A 20572-nucleotide genomic window follows, 5' to 3' on the forward strand; every position below is an offset into this window, starting at 1 on the left:
TTCTGCCACTCAACGCGCGGCCGGCGGCCATATTTCGACGGCGACAGCGCCGACGGTCACAACACAACAACAGCACACTACCACACGATTTGACTGTGACCCACTGACACCGATTTTTAGCAGCCCCCAAAACCTACGCCAAGTAGCAGAGGCCACACCGAGAGAGGGCGGGAAAGAGAGAGAGAGGCGGGTGCAAGTGAACAAAGAGACCACGGTCCGACCGTGCACCGTGCGGCCGGTGGAACCGATGGGAGTCCTCCGAACGAAAGGGAAATGGAGCGCAGGATGCAGTTTCGCCGAGTGTGTATGCGTGTGTTGGGAAGTGGTGAGCGTAAATTAATAGCAAATTGTTGTTGATTGTGGCTGCCGTGGCTGTGACGCACAGGTTAACGAAGGCAAAGGTGGCCAAAGATCCGTGCGTGCGTGCGTGACGATGACTCCCATAACGTTCCACCTCGTCACTCGTCCAATGCCGTCGGCTGCCTTCGAATGGGATAAAGTTATTTGCTTGAACAACATTATAATAGAGTCATTGATAAAACGTGATGAAACATAACTTATTTGTCAATTCACGATGACTCGTCGATCGTGAATATTGTGCAACCGAGCGGCACTTCAAAACTCGGCCTGATCGCAACTGAACACACAATACTTACCATTCTTCAGGGCAGCATGTAGCTGGGCGCAATTCATGGGACGCATGGGGTAAATAAGTGTTGCAGTTTGTTGCAGTACCTAACCCTACCAATCAAACGGGTGGCCTAGAAAAGTATCGCTTTAAAACCTATTGATAAGACCGGAAGACAGAACCCTAACAGACCGTGGAAAAGGCCACTAGTAATTACTACTGGGGTGTTCAATAAGTTGCCTCGATAACTTAGGGCGCTGCTACGAGCCCAATTTTATTTTTACCCTCTTCATATGAACGTATGTGAAGTTTCATTTCAATCGGTGATTTCATTTTTTTCAGAAGCCATTTAGTATCGACATGTCACAGTATTTTTTACAAACTGCAAACTTGATTACTTGCAAACTGGTAAAACAATAAATTTTGGTTATTGATGTAATCTTTGAGGTATACTGAAAGTGAAAATTTTTCTAAAAAAGACCCGGTCTGAAATAGAAAAACAACGCATTTTTAAAATGGAAAAATCCATGAATTAAAGTTCGAATTGTTGAAATATCCATCGTATTTACCAGATTTGGCTCCTGGTGACTTCCATCTGTTTTCAGACCCAAAGAAAATCATGCGTGAAAAGCGTTTTTCATCAAATGATGACGTCACAACAGCTGTGGAAGCGTATTTTGAAGCGTATTTTGAAGCTCTTCCACTTTCTCACTTAAGGGATGGAATCCATAAATTGGAATCTCCTTGAAACAAGTGTGTTGATGTTCAAGGAGATCATACCGAATTGAACAACTTATTGAACAACCTTACCACTACAAATTGCTAGTATAACGGGCCCTTGAAGTGAAAAATACGAATAGCTGGCAGTGAAGTCCAACAATTCAACAGAAAACAATTAACCGAAAGCGTTTAGTGTCAGGCTTTATTAACCGACCTAGTATTGGCTGTGACTTTGGCCCATTTCAAGCACCCGGGTGATGCAATTTGGTTCGCCTATGGGCAACTTTTCAGTTTCGATCCTTTCCGGTCCGAGCCGTTCGAACCCTCAACGCCCCGCTCCACCACCACCAAGGCCGTCATGTGCCGATGGTGGCAGGAAGTACCCCATCGAAACGCCGCAACCCATTCGAAACCTCCGGCGCTGGTGCCCCTGCGGTAGGCAGCAGAAGAGAGTTTGGGCCACGGACCCACCCCCGGGGGGAGCCCTTTCCCAAGCCGCCCAGTCCCCCGCCGGCGTTATTTTGATTTTTGCGGTTTTTTCGATGTGTGTGGTTCCCCTCCATTATTAGCGTATGACGTAAACTGAACCCCACCCGACCGACTACTGGAGCTGGTCGGTCGGCTCTCTCGACATGCCTCGAGACACGATCCGCCGCCGCCCGTGTAATGGATGCTCGGAATTCGCATCTGAACTTGACCCACTTCCGAACGCAAGCCAGTCATCGGCGCAGAGGATGTCATCGGATAGCAACACAACAACAACTCCAGCAGAAAACCCGTCCAAAACGTGTTTTTGTGAGGAGGAAAATAACTGGAGATTGGTTCGAGTTAATCCTTGTTTTATAGTTGCGCTTTCGTGTGTTTGTTCATTGTTTGTGGTTATGTCAAGACGATTGAGTAAAGCTGCTCGATTTTTTTCTTCGGCTTCGGCTTCTTCGCACCCGAAGATACCCAACATGCTTTGTGGACATTGAAAGTAATTTTATATTCACGAATTTCACCATTATGAGCAATCATCCGTCAGCACCTTGCCGCGTCACCCTTTCTTCTGCTGGGGGCTTCCGGCCACCGGTCGCCGCCCGGCGCGTATAATAGGTATTGACGAACGGTTTTATGCTCAGTAATGGGCGCCGTGGTGATTCGGGCGGAAGATTTTATGTTTGTTTTGCAAGCGACGGCATGAAAATAAGTGTTCCCGACGTGTGCGATTCGACGAAATTGATCGATTAATTTTGTTGCGTGTTGCGTCGGGCTTAGTGACGTTAGCTCCCATTAGCACCAATCAAACACATTTGTAACGTAAATATGGTTTATATTCCTCAGAACCACGGGGATTCGACGATTGTTAGAATAAAATATAATTAAATGTGAGTCATTGAATATTTGAAGCGATTTGCGCTTTTCAATTCGGTACTACAGAGCAATAGATAATCTATTTTCTTAGCTTAGCTTCTGGCAATAATTTTAACTGTGCTTACGATGCAATAAAACTCTTGCCAAATATTGCTCAAATCTTTAACATCCACGCATGTGGACTAAATTCACTCAAAAGGGCAAGTGACTTAGTATTTCCATTGTGCCATTTATTACCAAGTTTGCCAGTTTTCTGATCCCCGCCCGATTGGGCCGCAGCACTGCACTTGTGTAATGTATCATCGCAAACACACAGAGCAAAGTCGTAATTGGCTATCGTCGATCAATCTTCAACCCATTGTGGTGGTCCACAGCCATAAACCTTCGTTGGGCTTTAAGAAGCTTTGTTGGAAGGAACGGATTTTTTACACTGCTGTCCGCGAAGCAAAAAAGGAAGTCACCACGGACGTGATGACTCACGCAAGGTTATACGCGAAATTCCTCACCGTCGTTACTGTTTTGAGGGAGGACGCAGAATCGTCGATCGTTGTCGCGCACTAAACACTGTCGCATTCCATGTTTGGACAATTTTAGGCTGGCCCTTCCAGAAGCTAAGGGGAGAGAGGCGCACTCTGCAGCCACCACCATATTCAGTGTCGGTTCAGGTCCATTGTGTAGTTGGTGCCGTTCCTCCGAGTGCGAATGATTTATGCGGCGTAGTGAAACAATCGCAGTTTTATGATGGCACACGAGAATAAATGCGTACATTACGCGGACCTCACGGGGGCACCATCTACCCTTCATCAGCACCCTGTATTAGATGCACACAAAGAGAGCATACAAAAAAGAGCTTAATGCTTGCCCAAGCGTGCTGATCGTGAGATCGCCGCTTAAACGAGCGTCGATTGGTGAGCTCCAACTTTATGAGTATGATTCATTTACAGAAGTAATGCACCGCTTTAGGTTGGCACGGGTTGGAATGATGTAACGTGTTTACATCACAATGGAATGACGCTGTCAAGCGGTGCGGTGCCGTTCAGTGTCGGATTATGGCAGGTGTTTGGTGATTTTCAAACGCAACGTTTTAGTAGCAATCCCCCGAACGCTGGGATGCATCTGTGGGGAGCTGCCTGGGGAGCTGATAACTTATTCTTAACCCTCGAACCGCCGTCTTGCCTTCTGGTTTATTACCAAAAACACCTACCGCTCCACTCTCTGGTATCTTCGTGTGGCGGACCCCTTGAGGCGTTGGGCTGGGCACGCACACCAACGTGCGCCGCGGTTCTGTGTAGACATCCTCACAGCCATAAACACTCTGCTGATAACAACGTGTACCTTGGGGTGTGTAATAAATAAATCGAATACGGTCCGCGAGCTCAGTTGCCGGCTGACTAGCTGGTGGGTGGATCTCTGTCAGTTCCCCGTGTGTGGCGATCGAGTTCCGATTCCGGTTCAAGTGGCCATTTTGACAACCAGAGTGATGGCCCGTCCGCTCTACAGTAGTGCAGGTGTGACCACGGTTCCGCTGAGCCATCGGTTAGTAGATTTTGACGAACATGCGCAAAAAACAATCCAAAGACTGTGAGGAGTTCATCATTTATTCCACCATTTTGGTGGGACTTTGTTTGCAAAGTTGTTGTGAGTGGCAAGTGTTTTTGCTGGCGGACCACAAATTTACTCTCCAAAAAGAAGCCTACGGGTTCCGTCTCGGGTGGAGGTTAGCTCGACAGGTGTTCCGATCGACGTGATACGCGCCCCACCTGAAGACCCGATAAAACACCCCGCCGCGATGATGACGTGAATGTAGAGTGGGAACTGAGCACTGAGCCGCGACCCTCCGGGTGGCGATAAAATGAGCCAGCAGAATGTTGCGTTTCTCGACGTTAACATCCTCCTCAGCGCCATCGGCAGTCATATAGTGCGTTGATTGCGGTAGGAAAAAAAAGTCGCAAATCGCATTGTTGCGGTTTGACAGAGTGCTGTGCATTGACAATTCGCCTAACGTCGAAGCGAAAGTCCCCAGACACAGGCGTGTGGTCATACAATCTCTCGGATTGACCGCGCGCGCGCGCGGGTGGCCGTTTGGAGGATTTGGTCGCGCTGATAACAGCTGATTGCACAAGGCGCGATTAGCGCGCGAGATACGCGCGATTCTCCTCCGCGTGAAGCTCGTGGCGGTCAGCACCGCTGCCGAGCCGCGTGCAGCGAGTTTTGAAAATTAGTTGCGTATTTGTTGTGATGCGTTAGGAAGTTAGACTAATCCCTTCTTTTACCCCGTTCTCTATTCTCCGTTGCAGGCTTGGCCCATGTGAACTACCACTGCCGGACCAGTGGCTTGTCCATACTCAACTGTCGCAGTCAGCGCAACCGTCGCAAGCATCGTTCTTTTCCGCGCAAACCGGTGGCCAAAGTTTGGGCAGCGCGCTCGGTGGCGGTTTGTCAGCAGCAGCCTCACTGCCGTTACAGCAACATTCCTCTAGCGGCGGCCTCCAGCAGCAGCAACAGTCATCAGTGCAGTTGCCAAACCAAATCCACACACCGTCACCGACCGGAACGGCAGCGTCCGCCGCCACGACATCTGGGTCTGCTCCGCCACAGCTGCTGCAGAGTCAGTCAAAAATAATGAATGTCGTCGTACCATCCGTGGCCTGTCCGCCTAACGCATCGAAAAAGATTCGCCGAAAGCCAGACACCAAGGTAGGTTGCCGTCGATCGAGTGTCCTGCTCGGCCTGATGATCTGTTCTAATCATTCATTTCCCTGTTCACTTTTAGCCACAGTCGCAGATCAACAAGTGCAACAACGAGAAGCGTCGCCGAGAGTTGGAAAATGAGTACATCGAGCAGCTCGGAGAGTTCCTGCAGATCAAGCGGGATATGACCACCTGCAAACCAGACAAAGCGGCGATACTAAGTGAAGTAGTACGGACGGTAAGTTCGTTCGGAAGGTCCGCACCACGGGATCTGCACATCGCGAGAGAGGATCTCCACGCAAAACAACGCCGTTAAGGATGGGAGCAATTACAAGGCATCAACAACAACAGCCAGCACGGCGTTGATGATAACCTGAGGTGCCTGAGTGGCGTCTATTTATAGTTTCAACGAAGAGGGGACAGCATGCCACGCTGTGCTACCCAACAACAAACCTTTGGCACCTGTCGAGATCCGGCACAGGCATCGGTTCAAATGCTCTAGCGGCCTATGAAACCGATCGCCCCTCGCGGCAGATTGTTCATTATCACTCCGTTCCGGGCGGTTATTTACGTTGCCTAATCACCAATCACGGGAGACAGTCCCAAGCCATTTTTCGGGAGGAAGAAATACGCATCCGCTTCATCGGCGCGGTGCGATAGCGGAGGAGGCGCACACTGATAAAGTAAACAAATGGCGAATTAAAGGCACCATGCCGCCGCACACTATCGAAGACAATTCCGTTCAGTAAACGGCTCACATTGCAATGCTGCACGAAGCGAATACATTGTTTTCGAATCGATGACAATTCACGATCGCACAAGATCAACTCATCGACTGAGTAGAGCACTGTTAGAATAGTGGAAATACGGCACAACGGGCCCACAGGTTTGACCTGTGTTAACGTTTCGTCGACGATCAAACCATTCTGATTTGAATCGGGATCGGGAAGCCGAATGTAGAACGGAACACTGCGCAAAGACGGAGCGTGTCTTTGAGCGGCCCCGGAATGGTGGCGATTATTTTTAGCGTAGGCCTCATCCTCCGTTCGTGCGCTCGGAAGAGGATCGAAAATGCCTTTGCCGTTTTGCATCGTGGTCGTCGCATTGATCTGGTTTATATTTGTTTGTGGTGACCGCCCGCAGCGCTGGCGGTGGCGGCGGGACGGCGCTACTTATTGTGTCGCACATCGTACAGGAAACAATGCTGACGATGATGATGATGATGATGAACCACTTAAGATGGTGGAATGGCTACTTGGTTTCATGTGCAGGTGGCCTCGTTGCCTCGGGCGATGAGTCAGTTTTCAATTCTGGTGCAACCGCAACTTCTGTGCATCGGTGGTGCTCATTACAGTTCGATTAATATACGGTTGTTTATTTTCTTATCGTCCCACAGTTTCGTCATATGCTCGAGCAAGGTAACCCGAATCTCACTGGTTCGCGGTGCTCCAAGTGCTCGCCGGATTGTTCCGCTTCCTGCAAACTGCACCCGGTGCAACAGGGAGAGGTATCGTCCACTGAACCCCCACTACCAGAGCCGTCGGTGAACGGCCACTCGCCGGAAAAGTCGGCCTACTTCGAGGCAGTGCAGCACTACATCTCGAACGTCGGCTGGGCCCTGCTCGAGATCAACTCGGAGGGTGTGATCGAATGTGCCACGGAGAACGTCCGCGACGTACTGCATTACTCGCGCACGGAGCTCCACGGACAGTCTATCTATTCGTACCTGCATACTGGTGATCATTCAAAGCTGAGTCCTATTTTAAATAAGAATTCGTTTGAGCTAAACTGGGATCAAAATGAGGTAAGTGTCCTTTCTTTCATATTGATGTTCATGTTGATACATTTTCGCGTTCGCCATTCCAGATGTTCTATCAGACGCCAAAGCGTACCATTCGGACAAAGATTCGTTGGCTATTGAGGGCGCCGGAAGGGGCGAACGAAACGATCGAGCAAAAGCAACAGCGGCTGGAGAAGTACAAGGACCTGCTGATCATCTCGGCGCCGGTGAAGGATGATACGGAGGAATCCTCCTCGGTGCTCTGTCTAATTACACTACCCGAGGACGATCAGGCCACCATCGAAACGACCACCACCATGCCGCAAACGCTGGACGAACAGCTCACACTTAAGCTGGACACCAGCGGTAACATTATCAGTACGTGTCACGCCGTTCTGTGGCAACAGGTTTGTGAGCTTCGCGGTTTTTATCACGGTCTCTTCTTTCTTCCCTACCATGTAGAATATAACGCATCGACGCTAAGGAAACAGTTTGCAGGAAATCTAACCAAAGATACTATACGGTCAATCTATGACATCTGTCACTATCAGGACCGTCCGCGGTTGAGCGAACATCTCGGCAGCGTCCGCACGGCCAACGGGACGCCACTGGAGCTGACGTACCGTATGCGCCTCGGCGGCCCGGACGTGTACGTGCACGTGCGGGCACAGTCGAAACTGTTCTGCTGCCCGAAGTCGAACGAGTCGGACTTCATCATGGCCATCTGTACCGTGCTTACCGAGAGTGAGGTTGCCATACTGTCGGAAGGTGGTGGTAATGCCTCCGGCACGACGACGATGCTGACGATGGGTGCGGCCGGCACCGGTAGCAGTCTGGGGCCCGTGCTGGGCGGTAACGGCGCCAACAGCAATCCTACCTCTTCGTCCTCGTCTCTGGGCCTGCTAATGCCCAGCACGAGCAGCTCCGGGACGGGCGGAACCGGAGGAGGAGGTCTAAACGGTGGCAACGATGTTGTCGCTCGCCATCTTTCCCAAATTTCGCAGGGAGTCAGTACCATGGGAGGGCCGCTCATGTCGAGTGTGCTGAACGGTGGCAGTGCTGGTGGTGGCGGCGGCGGCAGTGGTGGCCTTGGCAATGCTTCCGGCATGATGGGAAGCGGAGCAGGAGGTGGAATGACGGCCAGTAACATCGGCCACGGAATGGGCGGCTCCGGAGGGACCGATCTCGGATCGGTTGGCGGAGGACCGGTTGGAAGCGTCGGGCTCGGCTCGACGATGGGTTCGATCGTGTCGCCTCGCAGCAACCCAAACACCACGACGTCATCCTCCCTGCTCTGCCCGCAGTCGTCCGACAGCAGCAACTTTTTCAACACAGACTTTGAGCTAGAGTTTCCACATTCCACGTTCGATATGGAGGCGGTCGGAGTCGGGTGGGACTCGCGGCCCGATTCGCGCACGAGCGTTACACCGGTCAGCACTCCCCGGCCACCGTCCGTCAGTGCGTACAGCCCGGCGGCCGCTCCGATGTGCGCTTCGCCGATGACGCCATACTATTCCGGCAACACGATGGGCGGCATGCCATCACCGTCCAGTAACATGGGCTCGAACGGTGGAGCGCCCGGGGCAGGACTCGTCAACCCCGGCCTGACGCTCAACAACAATAACAACAACACAAATAACAACAACACTGGCACACCGTTCGGTGGGAATGCGTTCCAGTTTCCCTTCGAAGACACCAAGGACAAGCTGCAGGATCTACAGCAACAGCAACACCATCAGCAGCACATGTCGCCCATGCAACACCAGTCTGCGATGCAAACGCAACAGCAAATGGTCCAACGACAGCAACACCAGCAGCAACAGCAGCATCAACAGCATCATCAGCAGCAACACCAACAGCAACACCTGCAACAGCAACCTCAGCCACCGTCATCGAATACGCACGATTCCGAGCGATTGCGGAACCTGCTTACAACCAAGCGACCTCACTCAAATGCCTCGTCCTCGTCCGGCCTGGATCTGGATCATGATCATCGGAATCCTAACCGAATTCTAAAGGTAAGGCTACACTGTCGACAACCTTCGGCCTATTAGTAGTAGTGGCCTCATAATCTGCAAGCACGACACTTACTGCCAACGGCCAATGTGTAAACTCTTCCTTTTCGCGCGGTGATGGGTTGCACGATTTTTCTAACTCTCTAGTATCGTGTAGTGAGCGAATAACACTATCATTAACTCTGACAACCGCTGCAACAAGTTCTTCAATCGCACTCGCTTTTCACATTCTCCGTTCCTTGATTTGCACGTTTTTGGCGTTTGACAATAATCGCATAGTGTAGTGCACGCATTCAGTAGTTTATAGAGTAGTGGGCTTTTCGCGAGTACTTCTGCGTGGTCAGCGCATACCGCTCACCGATGTTCGGATGCAAAGCGGGAACGGTTTCTCATCGGACTGGTATCTCATCATGTTGTAGAGTTCTTCGCAGTTTCTTCGCCATTATCATTAATAGCAATAGGCTAGGCATTTTCTAACCTAGGCTCAAGCGGTCAGTTTGTGTATTTGCTTTCGATATAAACAAACTGTCACCTTTCGATAGTCCGCACACAAAAAGCACGGCTGATAATTGTAGTTGATAAATATTTATCCCTTCAAGTCCCTTTCACCACACTTGTGATTCGCTTTCTCCATTCTTTCGACCTCTTTCAAATTGCCCCCTTTTATCACTTCATTTTGCATGCTGTGAAAGTTATCACTTGCTGTTTCTAATTACCAGAGCGAACACAACGTTCCGGGAAGCTTTCTTTGATTTCGATAGATTTTCTCCTATGTTTGGCTTAGGAAACTTGCCACACTCTCAAACAGTCACTTTTGAAACTTGTTTTTAGTTTCGCCTATCAACACTCGTTCGAAACATTCGTGTCTTCGTTCCTAGTTCCGTGTTTTTCTCTCGCTCCCGTTCTCTAAATATCTATTCTTCCCTTTTATCTCTATCTCTCTCTCTCTCTTTTCTCTCTTTGTCCACTTTGTTTGGTTTCATTTCGTAGGGCTTGCTAAATTCCGAAGAAGATAAGGATAATAATGGCAATAAATTAAGTACCACATCTCTTTCACAACGTATACCTCAGTCAGTTAGAGCCCAAACGCAGGGTGGTAATGGTGGTAGTAGTGGTGGTACCGGTGGCGGGCTAGGGAGTGCTACGGTCCGCCCTGGAAATGAAAATACTAAGTCCAGTAGCAATAACATGCTGTTACAGGTACGATCTTGAATATCTTTATCTATCTGCCTGTTTTTCTATCATTTTTTGTCATGCTGTCGTGCTGTTACGTTTTACTTTACACTTCTGTCCCGCGTGTTCGCGCCACTGTTTCAACCTTGGTTTGGATTCTTACACACTGTTGTTGTTTTGTTTGTTCTCCACCCACCCACCATCATCGTGTATGATGAGCACATTTGCCGGTTTTCCGCGGTCGCGGTCCCGTTCTGGCTCGATCACTTGCACACTAATAAACCACTAACAAAAACCCCCGGCGCGCCGGGTCATGAGGAGACGATCTCTGTCGGTAGTGTTTTGGTTCTTCCTTCTTTTAACACCACCACCCTAGTGTTAAGCTTTCGTTTCCGATTTCGTTTCATTGTGACAAATTCGTATTGTTTGCTCGCCCGTCGGGGTGGTCTCCCTTTAACCACTCGCCCGCCACTGCCCTAACACACCGGATGATCATACTCTGGCAAGCGCGGTGCTGTGCGGTTCCCTACACCCTACACGATACTCATGTTGAAACCCTTCTTCACCCTCAACCATCACCATTCCAGCTGCTCAACGATAAGAGTGACGATGACGATAGCGACACCCGCAACCGGCAGGGTCCGAGCGAACTGCTTAAGCAACTGCAGAAGGTGAAAGTAAGTGTTGGCAAAGGAACCTCTCTATCTCTTTCTCTCTCTCTCAATGGTGTTGTTATCCCGATCGGTTAAGGCCAGTTTGAGTTGGATCAAATATAAAGCTTTAGTTTACTATCCGCATCTGAAGGAACAATGTGTGAACTGCTGCGGAGGACTAGTTGTGCCTCCCGTTTTGGGCCATATTTGCTCAGTGGCGTCTCTGAAACTGACGACCAGCTGCTGATTCTCTACGTGCGAGTGCGTTGAACCGTTGAGAAAACAACTTGTTAACCAGCAAAGTTTACTTGTGGAATTGAATTTGTTGAGCTTGAAATCGAAGTAAATCGCATTTAGAAGAGCGGATATCTTTATATTGTTCCCCCCCTCTTTTGTGTTCCACCCGTAGGACGAGCCGAAGGAGCACAATCCACCGCAGCTCAACAACGAGGAGCTCATCCAGATGCTGCGGGTACAGAGCAACGATCGCAAGCGGCCATCGACCGAGCCGGAGGAGGGTTCCGCCGTCAAGCGGTCCGATAACCGGCCGTCGAAGTTGCGCGAGAAGAACAAGATGCTGGCCTCGCTGCTGGCCAACCCGGCCAAGGCACCGATGCCGATGCAGACGGCCATGCCATTCAATCGCATCATCCCCGACATCCCGAGCTCGGGTTTGGCCCGCCAGCTGGCGAACGTGTCGAGCTCGACCGCCCCGAACCAAACACTCAACAACAACAACCTGACGACGAGCAACAATAATCTTAAACAAGTACAACTGAACCAAATGCGCCTGCAGCAGCACCAGCAGCAGATGCGCAAAGCGGCCATGCCTTCTCAATCGCAACAGCAGCCTCCAACGTCCTCCGATATCTACCTCAATCATCAGCATCAGCAGCAGCAACAGCAACACCACCACCACCCTCAGCACCATCAGCAGCATCCGCACCACCCGCAGCTGCCGCATCATGGCCAACAGCAGCATCACCAACAGCAACACCACCCGCAGCAGCAGCAGGCTTCCCTGATGCAGCAGCAAATGTTAGCCGCGCAGCGTCAGCAGCAAAACTTTTCGCCCGCGATACAGGACTCCGGCGTTGGTTCGGCTGGGAGTGGTTCGTACGCTGCCTCGACATCCGCTACCTCCACGCAGCTCGCCTCCGAGTGGGACCCGGAGCTGAACGAAATACTTAATCACGTTATCGAGATTGCGCCGGAAGGAGACTTTCCCGAGAGTGAACTCAACAGTATCTTAGGTGCGTACTTACTGCGGTTCTCGGCGGGTTTTGAATTCAATAATGAGTTTCTGTTCTCCCCCCGCCATTGTAGGCTTAAGTCCTATCGAATCGTCCACTTCGTCCGTGGTGCCGTCACAGTCCAGTCAGGCCGATCCGATTCACGAAAAGCTGGCCATCAACGCGATCCAGAAAGTGTTGATGCAGTACGAAACCTCACCATTGCAGCAACCGCCGCAGTTTAGTGGAAGTCCGCCGGCATATCCGATGCATGCGATGGGCGCTGGCAATGGAGGTTCCGCCGGCAGCGGGGGCACCAGTGGGTCCGGCATGGGCGGCCCGCAGGGTCTGGGCAATTCCGGCACCCCTGGAGCGGCCCCCGGGAGCGGCACACCGAACGTGGGCGGCAATGGATCGACGACCGGTAGCTCCGGTGGCACCATGCAGTCGCAGGCGGGTCCGAACCAAAACTTTACCCCGCCACCGGTGTACACGCAGCGAATGCGAATACCGCCCGGTGCGCAGGGAGGTGGGCAGCTCGGAGCGGGCAACCCGGGCGTTACCCAGACCATGCTCGCCATGCAGAAGCTGCACCAAAATCGGGATCGAATGCTGCAGGAACAGCAGCGGGCACGGTTGCTGCAGCAACAGCAGAAGCAACAGATGGTGGTGCCCTCGAATCCGACGGCGAACTCGGACCTTGGCCGTAAGTTTCTTGCCCGTGGTCTCACAGGTCGTCGTCTCATTGATGCTCGGATTTTTTTTCTTGCAGCACCAAACGTGGCGTTAACGAGGGCAAACAGTATACCAGATTCACAGCTCAGTCCCGGATTCTCGCCGAGCCTGATGCAGCAACAGCTGAGCCCAAGCCAACGGACACAGCTCAGCCCGCAGCAGACAGGTATGCAACGACCCGTGACAACAAACCCCCTAACGGACAATGATATTCAATTCCCGCTTATCCACAGGATTCCAGGGTAATCCGTTCAACAACAACCCCGGCCATCGGTTGTCGCCTCAGCTGCAGCAGATGGTGTCCGGGTTCGGTAACGCCGGTGGACCCGTGAACCAGCAACTCTCCCCGCGGCAACCACCGTTCGGTGGTGGTGGCGGCGGCGGTGCCGGTGGCGGAACCAGTGGCGGACAAACAATCAACCCACCCAATGTGGTCGTCCCCGGCCAGTCACCACAGCAACAGCAGCAACAGCTGCAACAGTGGCAACAGAGCGCCAACGCCAGACTGTCCATTCAGCAGCAAAACCCAATGCTCAATGCGCAGCTTTCGGTATGTTGTGTGTTGTGCCATCCGGATAGGATCGGCCGTCACTAAGCTCTCCCTCTTGTTCTTACAGTCCGTGGGTGGATTCAATCCGACGCCAAATCGACAGTTTGTGGGCCCGGGGCAGCGGCAACAGCGGAACACGCTCAACAGCCCCGGTACGCCCCGGCAGCCGAACACCTTCGGTGGAACGATGGTCGACGGTGGTGGCTTCCCGGGTCCACCCAGCCCGTCCCCGGTCGGTGTATCGGCGCCTAACTTTGCCAACAGCGTGTTTGCCAACCAGCAGCAGATGAGGCTCCAGCGGCAGGGCCAGGGCGTAGCCCCACCGCAAGCCACCCAGCACTTGCCAGGTAAGCATATTGAAACCGTCGCCCGCTACACCTGACCCCACACATACATGGAACGGCCACAGAACGATCGTGTGGCCATCGGATTGCGGATGTCTAAATTTTAACCTGTCGGGGTCCGAGAGTGTCCTAGAAAATCAGGGGTTCAGGGAGCGTTCGTCCGTCCGTCGGTCCAGGGGGCTTTATTTGGGAATGGGAGCTCGCGAGAGAAGAATGGTACACACCACGTTAAAGGATAGCTGTTTTCGCAGGATCGCCCCGTTCCGCGTACGGTGGACATGGGCCCGGTCCGGATCCCACCAGTTACGGTATGATGTTCGGCAATGCAGCCGCAATGCAGCAGCACACGGCGACCTCGCCAGGCGATTTCTACAATCGCGGTCAAACTGGTAAGAGACGCAACACCCCCTCTTGTGACCCCTCTACCCTGTCCCCTGTCCCACCCACTCCTCGCTGGAGCGCCTCAGCCAGACACGTACAAACGCACGCACTCATGCGCATATATGCACGGTTCAATACTGACCATCCGACCGTTGCCATCCGGTTGCCTTTTGGCAGGATCAAAGAACCCCTTACGATGGGGAACAGTACGGTTAGACATTACGGTTGCCAATGGTTACTAAGCTAGAACCTCAACGTGCGCGCGTTTGTGCGATGTTGTGTTTAGATGTGTTAACGCCATCTCCATCATACTGTTGTGCCATATGGTGTCACCCCCCACTTCATGTGCTTCCATCTGCCACCCACCCCCACCACACCTGCTCCCTCTCACCCACCCACCCACCACCTGTCTCATACTTGTTGTGTGTCGTGTGTTCTCTTTGTTGCTCGTCTCACTCATCCGCCATCCGTTGTCCGTCACTCACTCTCACTATTTCGTGTGCACCACACACTGTGTCTGTGTCTGTTCGGGGAACAGGCGGGGTTTGTACATTGCCATCATGGGTTGCTTTTCCTCGAATTAACGCATCGTGCGCTCCTCCAAGGTTGCTGCAGAGTGCAACTGTCACCTCTTTGGGCTCCTTCACCGAAGCGCCTTCTACGATCGCGTCGCGTTTCCTGTGTCTAATCGCTCATCGTTCGTCGTTCTCTTCTGTCCTCTTCCGTAGTATGTGTTTTTCCTTGTTTACTAAACCATGCGTCTTTAACATTGTGTTTCTCTCAACGGTGTTACTAACTTAGTGATTAATGTTGGGGAATTTGTTCGATCGTATTCTTCTATGTTGGCACCGAACCATTGGGTGAAAATAGGTACAGAAAAAGTTTGTTTCGAGTGGTCAACAATTACTTTACTTGGATCAGACCAAGTTAAGGTCAGCATTTCAGATTTCCCTCTCATGGTGTTATCTTTATTGTTTCGTGTAAAAGAACGGACACAGTATATGTTGTCGGTTTTTCAACGTTCCGTGTTCGGCCCTAAGCTCGATAGTGGCACGTAAGGATGCTGCGAAGCTGTAAATAGCAAATGTTTGTAAAAAGTCCATCCTGTGTTATCATAACCACCGCTACCACTACCACCACCACCACCACCCCGTGTATACCATGTATCGTGTATCCTCTTCGACTGCGTGTAAATACCACCCACCGTGGCGTTAGGTGTAAGGTCATTTTCTCTATTATGCCTCTGCCTTGTGGGCTATCTTTATGTGTGCGTGTTTTCCTTCTCGCAGACGCAAGCACTGCAATCTGTTGTGTAAATGTTCAAATGCCACCACAAATGGCTCGCTCCACGTTAATGGAGCCCAACCCCACCACCACACACCTCCAAACAAAACAGAACACAGCGTCGCTCAACAACCACAAAATGGGTTTTTCATTCGCAGGTCTCAACGGCGGGGGTATGATCGGTGGTGGAAGTGGGTTTGGTGGTGGCGCAGGACTAAGCAATGGTAGTGGCGTGGGGCCCGGCCTCCCCAACGGCGGTGCCCAGCACCACCAACATCAGCAGCAGCAGCATCAACAGCATAGCCTCAACCAATCGGAACTCATACGGCAAGAGCTGCGGGCCGTCGTTAGTGGCCGTGTGCAGCGCCCGCCACCACCGCACAGCAGCAGTCCACTGCGCCTGTCGCCCCTCGGTGGTGGAATGTCGGCCGCGTCCTCCTGCGCTGGTGACACCAGCGCCGTGGGCAGCACCAACGGTGGTGGCCACACGGCGCTCCACACTTCGACGAGCATGTTGAACGGCGGTGGTGGTGGGGTGGTCAGTAGTGGTGGCGGCTTGGTCACTAGCAGCAGTCTGATGGGTGGCGCTGCTTCCGGTAACGGCCCCATGGGTCCCTCGGTTGGTGGTGGTCGACCGACGTCCGACGGTGTTGGTGGTAGCACTGATCTCGATCCATCGATGCTGTTCGGTTACCACTACACGCCCAAAGGTTAGTGTCCCACACACTCTGAATGTGGGCCCCCGGGGAGGGAAGAGGAGCGAACGTCGGTCTCTGAGCATTGTCTAAGGATCCGATTCCCACTGTCTGTTCGAACCACCATCTCAATCATCATGTATCCTGTCGCAATGGTGCTGCGGTTTGCCCGATGGTGCTGGTTGTGTCCTCTCCGTTCTAAAGTGATTGTGTATTCTCTTTCACGACGCTTTTCGCTTCACCCCCTCCCGCGCTCTGGTGTCGATCCGCCTTCGATTTGGCCGCTTACCGACCCTTCAAAAGAAAATACAGAAGTTGTATTGGCAGCGATTGGCATTATCGAGGAAGACGAACCGAACGCAAACCGAAAGCGGATGACGGCGGATGACCAAAGTGCCGATCCTTGCCCGGCCCTGGTAGTGGTAAGCCCGTGCCTAGTCGTCCCAGCAAATAAGCCAGCAGCGCACAGACACGCACGCAGAGCCCGTAGCAGCTAGTAGTTCACAACAGCTCACTTCTTCCTAGCGCCCTGAGCACTGCCCTGTGTGCGTCAGCGAAATGGATGTCACCTCTTTTTTGTTGCGATTTTTCCGTTCACAGCGTGTTAGTTGCAAGTTCTGTAGACCCTTTCACGGTGTGCCGCGTGTTCCGGGACCCGTGTCGTTGCGTCGTGTCGTTGTGCGTCGTGGACATTCTCTGGTACTCGGGAAAGCGGTGCACCCGTCTTGCTTTCACATCATCGACCTTTCAATCATCTTTCCTCTCGTCATATGCAAATGAGTGTTTTTTTCCCAATAGGCAGTACTCTTCAACAATAATTCTTCTACAGACCACCGTGGCTTTGTTAGTGGCTAATGTTTTATATCTTTTCTCTACCTTCTTTTTCTACTCCCTTCGGCTGGTAATATCCAGAATTTTTCGGAGGAAACACGAGTCGGTGACCCGAAAAATTCATCTCTTCTTCTGCAAAAACTTCTGTCGGACTGAAGTGAAGTGATGATGGATGGCGCCCGAGAAGCGGTGAACATATTGGCTGTAATTGGCGGAGGCGGAGCTGCTCCACGAAACCAAAAGAAAAGACACAACCCTTTCTATAGCACCGCGAACAGCGCGCGAAATATCTATACACGCGCGCCCGCAGGTGTTGAACGAGTGCCGTCGTATGTTACATACGCGAAAGAAAATGTGCCGAAAGTGATGCAAATGCAAAAGGGGGAGAGAGGGAGAGTGTGTACACAACCAACAAATGATACAACTGATTTGTGATTTGATGTTGAAAACAAAATAGAAACAAAATTAAATGCTAATAAGTGAACGTAAGAAAACAAAACAAAAAAACAAAACTCTCGTATATAAGAAGATAGGAAAGCAGAGGCGATGCGCTGTGCATGTAAAAATCGAACCAGACAGACAGGAGGAAAGCAAACAACAAACGCGCGAGCCAAAACATTGGCAGCGAGCTGCAGGGGAGCAAGATAGTATGAGCAAATACTATTAAGGTGTAGTGAAAGAGAGATTGTACATAATTAGCCCTATTCATGTATGTAACACAGAAACAATAACGCGAAAGTCAACGCAAGAAGCAAAAGAGATCATACGCACACTACGCGTATGTAGAAGCTTTTGTACACTTTTTGCACACGTTGAACCGAAAGAGATGAAGCAAATATTATTAGACAGAGGAACACAAAAAAAACAGAAATACGGTGGCACGCGGCGGTGTACGATGGTTAAAAAATAATGAATGAAAATAGAAATACCTCTAACTTTAGTTCAAAGTAAAAGTAAAAGTAAAGCTTAAAATGCTTAACACATGCATAAACTTACACACCCCATGAACGTAGTAACACAAACCACGTGTATAAAATAATAACAAACAAAGCAAGCGTACGAAGCAGAGAGGCGATTAGAAACTTTAGAATGCCGGAAAAGCGTGGCAGAACAGGAGGCGCTGACGGTATTGCTGCGATGAAAAGAGATGAAAAGAGAGAGACAGACAGAGAGCAGCCGACAGCGAAACGCAGCAAACGTTCAAGTGGGTAGCGATTAGGAAGCGATAAAATAACCTCTCATCAACACACCGATAAAGATAACCGAAACCAAAACATAGTGGAGTGGCGACAGACAAGAACGCTAACGAGTGAGCGTCTGTCAGAGTCAATACGTATCGGGGCGTGAAATGGGTGACTTGTGCAAATGATCAACACTCAAGCTGACAAAAGGGTAACGCAGCCCAGGTTTCGCTACAGCTGGCCATTGGACTACAGAGAGAATGTAGGGCAGAAATGCAACGTCTCTTTGACTTTTTTTCTCCCCATGCGGGGACACAGGCGCGGGATCTTATGGCTGCGCGTACGTTTTTGCAACAGAAGCAAACACACGACGAACCACATGAAACGCGGCGGATCAGGAAGGGACAGTTCGTGTACTGTGATAATTTCTACTTGTTTTCGATATCACGAACCTTCCGATGTGCCGCGGCAGCCTGTGCACGTGTGTATGTGTGTTGATTTTTTTGGCTTCTCTCCACTCTCCCCAGGTCTGAGCGATGTGCAATTGTGTCGAAAATCAAAATTACGAGTTCAAAATCAAACGAAAATCAAGAAATGTTGCAAGCTTATTGGTTGGTGCAGGGGAAGTATCGAAGATTTGGGGAAAACATATTGTTTCTGATTCATTTTAGCATTCAACCTCCATTTGTCGCCTTTTTTGTGTCGCGGTGAGACTTTCCTTTTGAATATGTTGCCCTCTGCCCCACCTACTCTGATGTACGATTAAAACAGGATTGCTTTGATCGTATGCACGCAGTGGAGCGTTCAGACAGAGATGATGAGATTGGAAAAATGAGACGTGTGAGAGAGAAAGAGCTGTTCGCCGTGAGCGATGCATCGTGATCGTTGTGTATATAGTTTTGAAGTGTAAAAGTTGTACAAGTTTTTCTTTTATGGTTATTATTGTATACATTATGATTTTTTATAGATCTTTGTTCATTAGTTTTGGGTTCATCATGGAAAGGTTTACTACTTTAGGAGCGGATAAACACACCACACACTCGTTCTTACAAAAAGTCTCAAGACTCTAGCAAGAAGCCGTTTTTTGTCTCAACTTCGTTCGTTTCAGCTTCAACCGTTCTTTTGACAAGCAAATGTTACAAACAGTTGAGAAACGTGATAAGAAGAACGACGCCCGCCTATTTTTATTTGGATCATTTTCAGCCAAACTTCTCTTCTTTGTCATCCCCCCTTTTGAGTTTTTAATTGTGGAAAGCTTTTTCTGTGTTTCTAGTACCTCTCATCGCACCATATAAGTGTTATGCTTGTGCTGTGCGTTTGTTTTCGTGTTCTGCGGTTGATTAGGTGAATTAGTTTTGTCTTTGTCGACCACCTTATGTCCTTCCGATAAGTTCGTTGTGCTTCGCGGCTAACGTTGTTACATTATTTTAATTGGGCCCCCGTCATCGTTTTTATCGCTCCTCTCGGCAGACGTGGGGCTATCTGAGGGCAAACTTACCTACATTAGTAAAGAAAGATTTAGTTCATTTAACCACCTTACCTTTCATTCCTGGCTGATCGTCAAAGGCATCTTTCTGCATTACTTTACCGTGTCTGCATGCAAACAAAGGAGGAAAACACAACACCCTACACCTACCGAGAAGTACACAGGACTAATTTAAATCCCCAATCTGGAACATTACAATTAGTAGTAATATTATTATCGCTATTATTGTAATATTATTATATTATTATATTATTATTATATTATAATATATTATTATTATTATTATTGCTATTATATTATACAGTTTACATGTTGCGGTTAGTTTTATTTTTGTGTTTTATGGAACGGAGGTAATATCGTACGAAAATGCTAAGGCTGGACGCAGATCGCAAGAATTATCTAATTGAGCAAAATAAAGTAAAAGTGAAGTGTTTTACGAAAACGTAGAAAATTTAAATCGACAATGCCGAAAATCGCATGAAAGGCGAACTAACAAAGAAGTTAAAAGGGCCCGAACAGATCGGAAAAACTGTGAAAACACGAAATAGAAATGGAAAAATTCAAAAGTAAATAAGAGAACCAGTAAAAGGCAAGATATGGTGAGCATATATCTTTTGTTATAATTATTGAATAAAAACAAAAATTCAGTAAATAATCATTTTCTTTTTTATGTTTTCCTTCGTTTATCACACCGTTTCGTAGCTGTCGACTCTTTATCATTCAAACATTCTTATCGTAGTTTACGTACACTCTGTAAATCCAACTTTTTCCGACCGTGTCAATCCAAAATATTCTGTTTGTTAGCTAAAACATTTATTCATTTTGCACGCCTAGTTCTGC

The 20572-nt window shown here is 50.0% G+C and overlaps 1 protein-coding gene across 1 annotated transcript in view; it reads left to right on the plus strand.

Annotated features, from left to right (window-relative positions):
* Positions 1-20365, plus strand: part of LOC131210428 (nuclear receptor coactivator 2) — a 127002-nt gene extending 106637 nt beyond the window's left edge. The window contains 15 exon segments of the mRNA XM_058203676.1: positions 4999-5398; positions 5475-5630; positions 6789-7206; positions 7209-7550; positions 7635-9190; positions 10178-10387; positions 10948-11037; positions 11423-12266; positions 12340-12951; positions 13018-13146; positions 13214-13530; positions 13598-13877; positions 14114-14263; positions 15698-16249; positions 17147-20365. Of these exon segments, the coding sequence (XP_058059659.1) occupies positions 4999-5398; positions 5475-5630; positions 6789-7206; positions 7209-7550; positions 7635-9190; positions 10178-10387; positions 10948-11037; positions 11423-12266; positions 12340-12951; positions 13018-13146; positions 13214-13530; positions 13598-13877; positions 14114-14263; positions 15698-16249; positions 17147-17175 (6085 nt within the window). The 3' untranslated portion in view covers positions 17176-20365.
* The last annotated feature ends 207 nt before the right edge of the window (positions 20366-20572 follow it).

Source organism: Anopheles bellator, chromosome 2 (assembly GCF_943735745.2).
Source record: "Anopheles bellator chromosome 2, idAnoBellAS_SP24_06.2, whole genome shotgun sequence".
Classification (NCBI taxonomy): Eukaryota; Metazoa; Arthropoda; class Insecta; order Diptera; family Culicidae; genus Anopheles; species Anopheles bellator.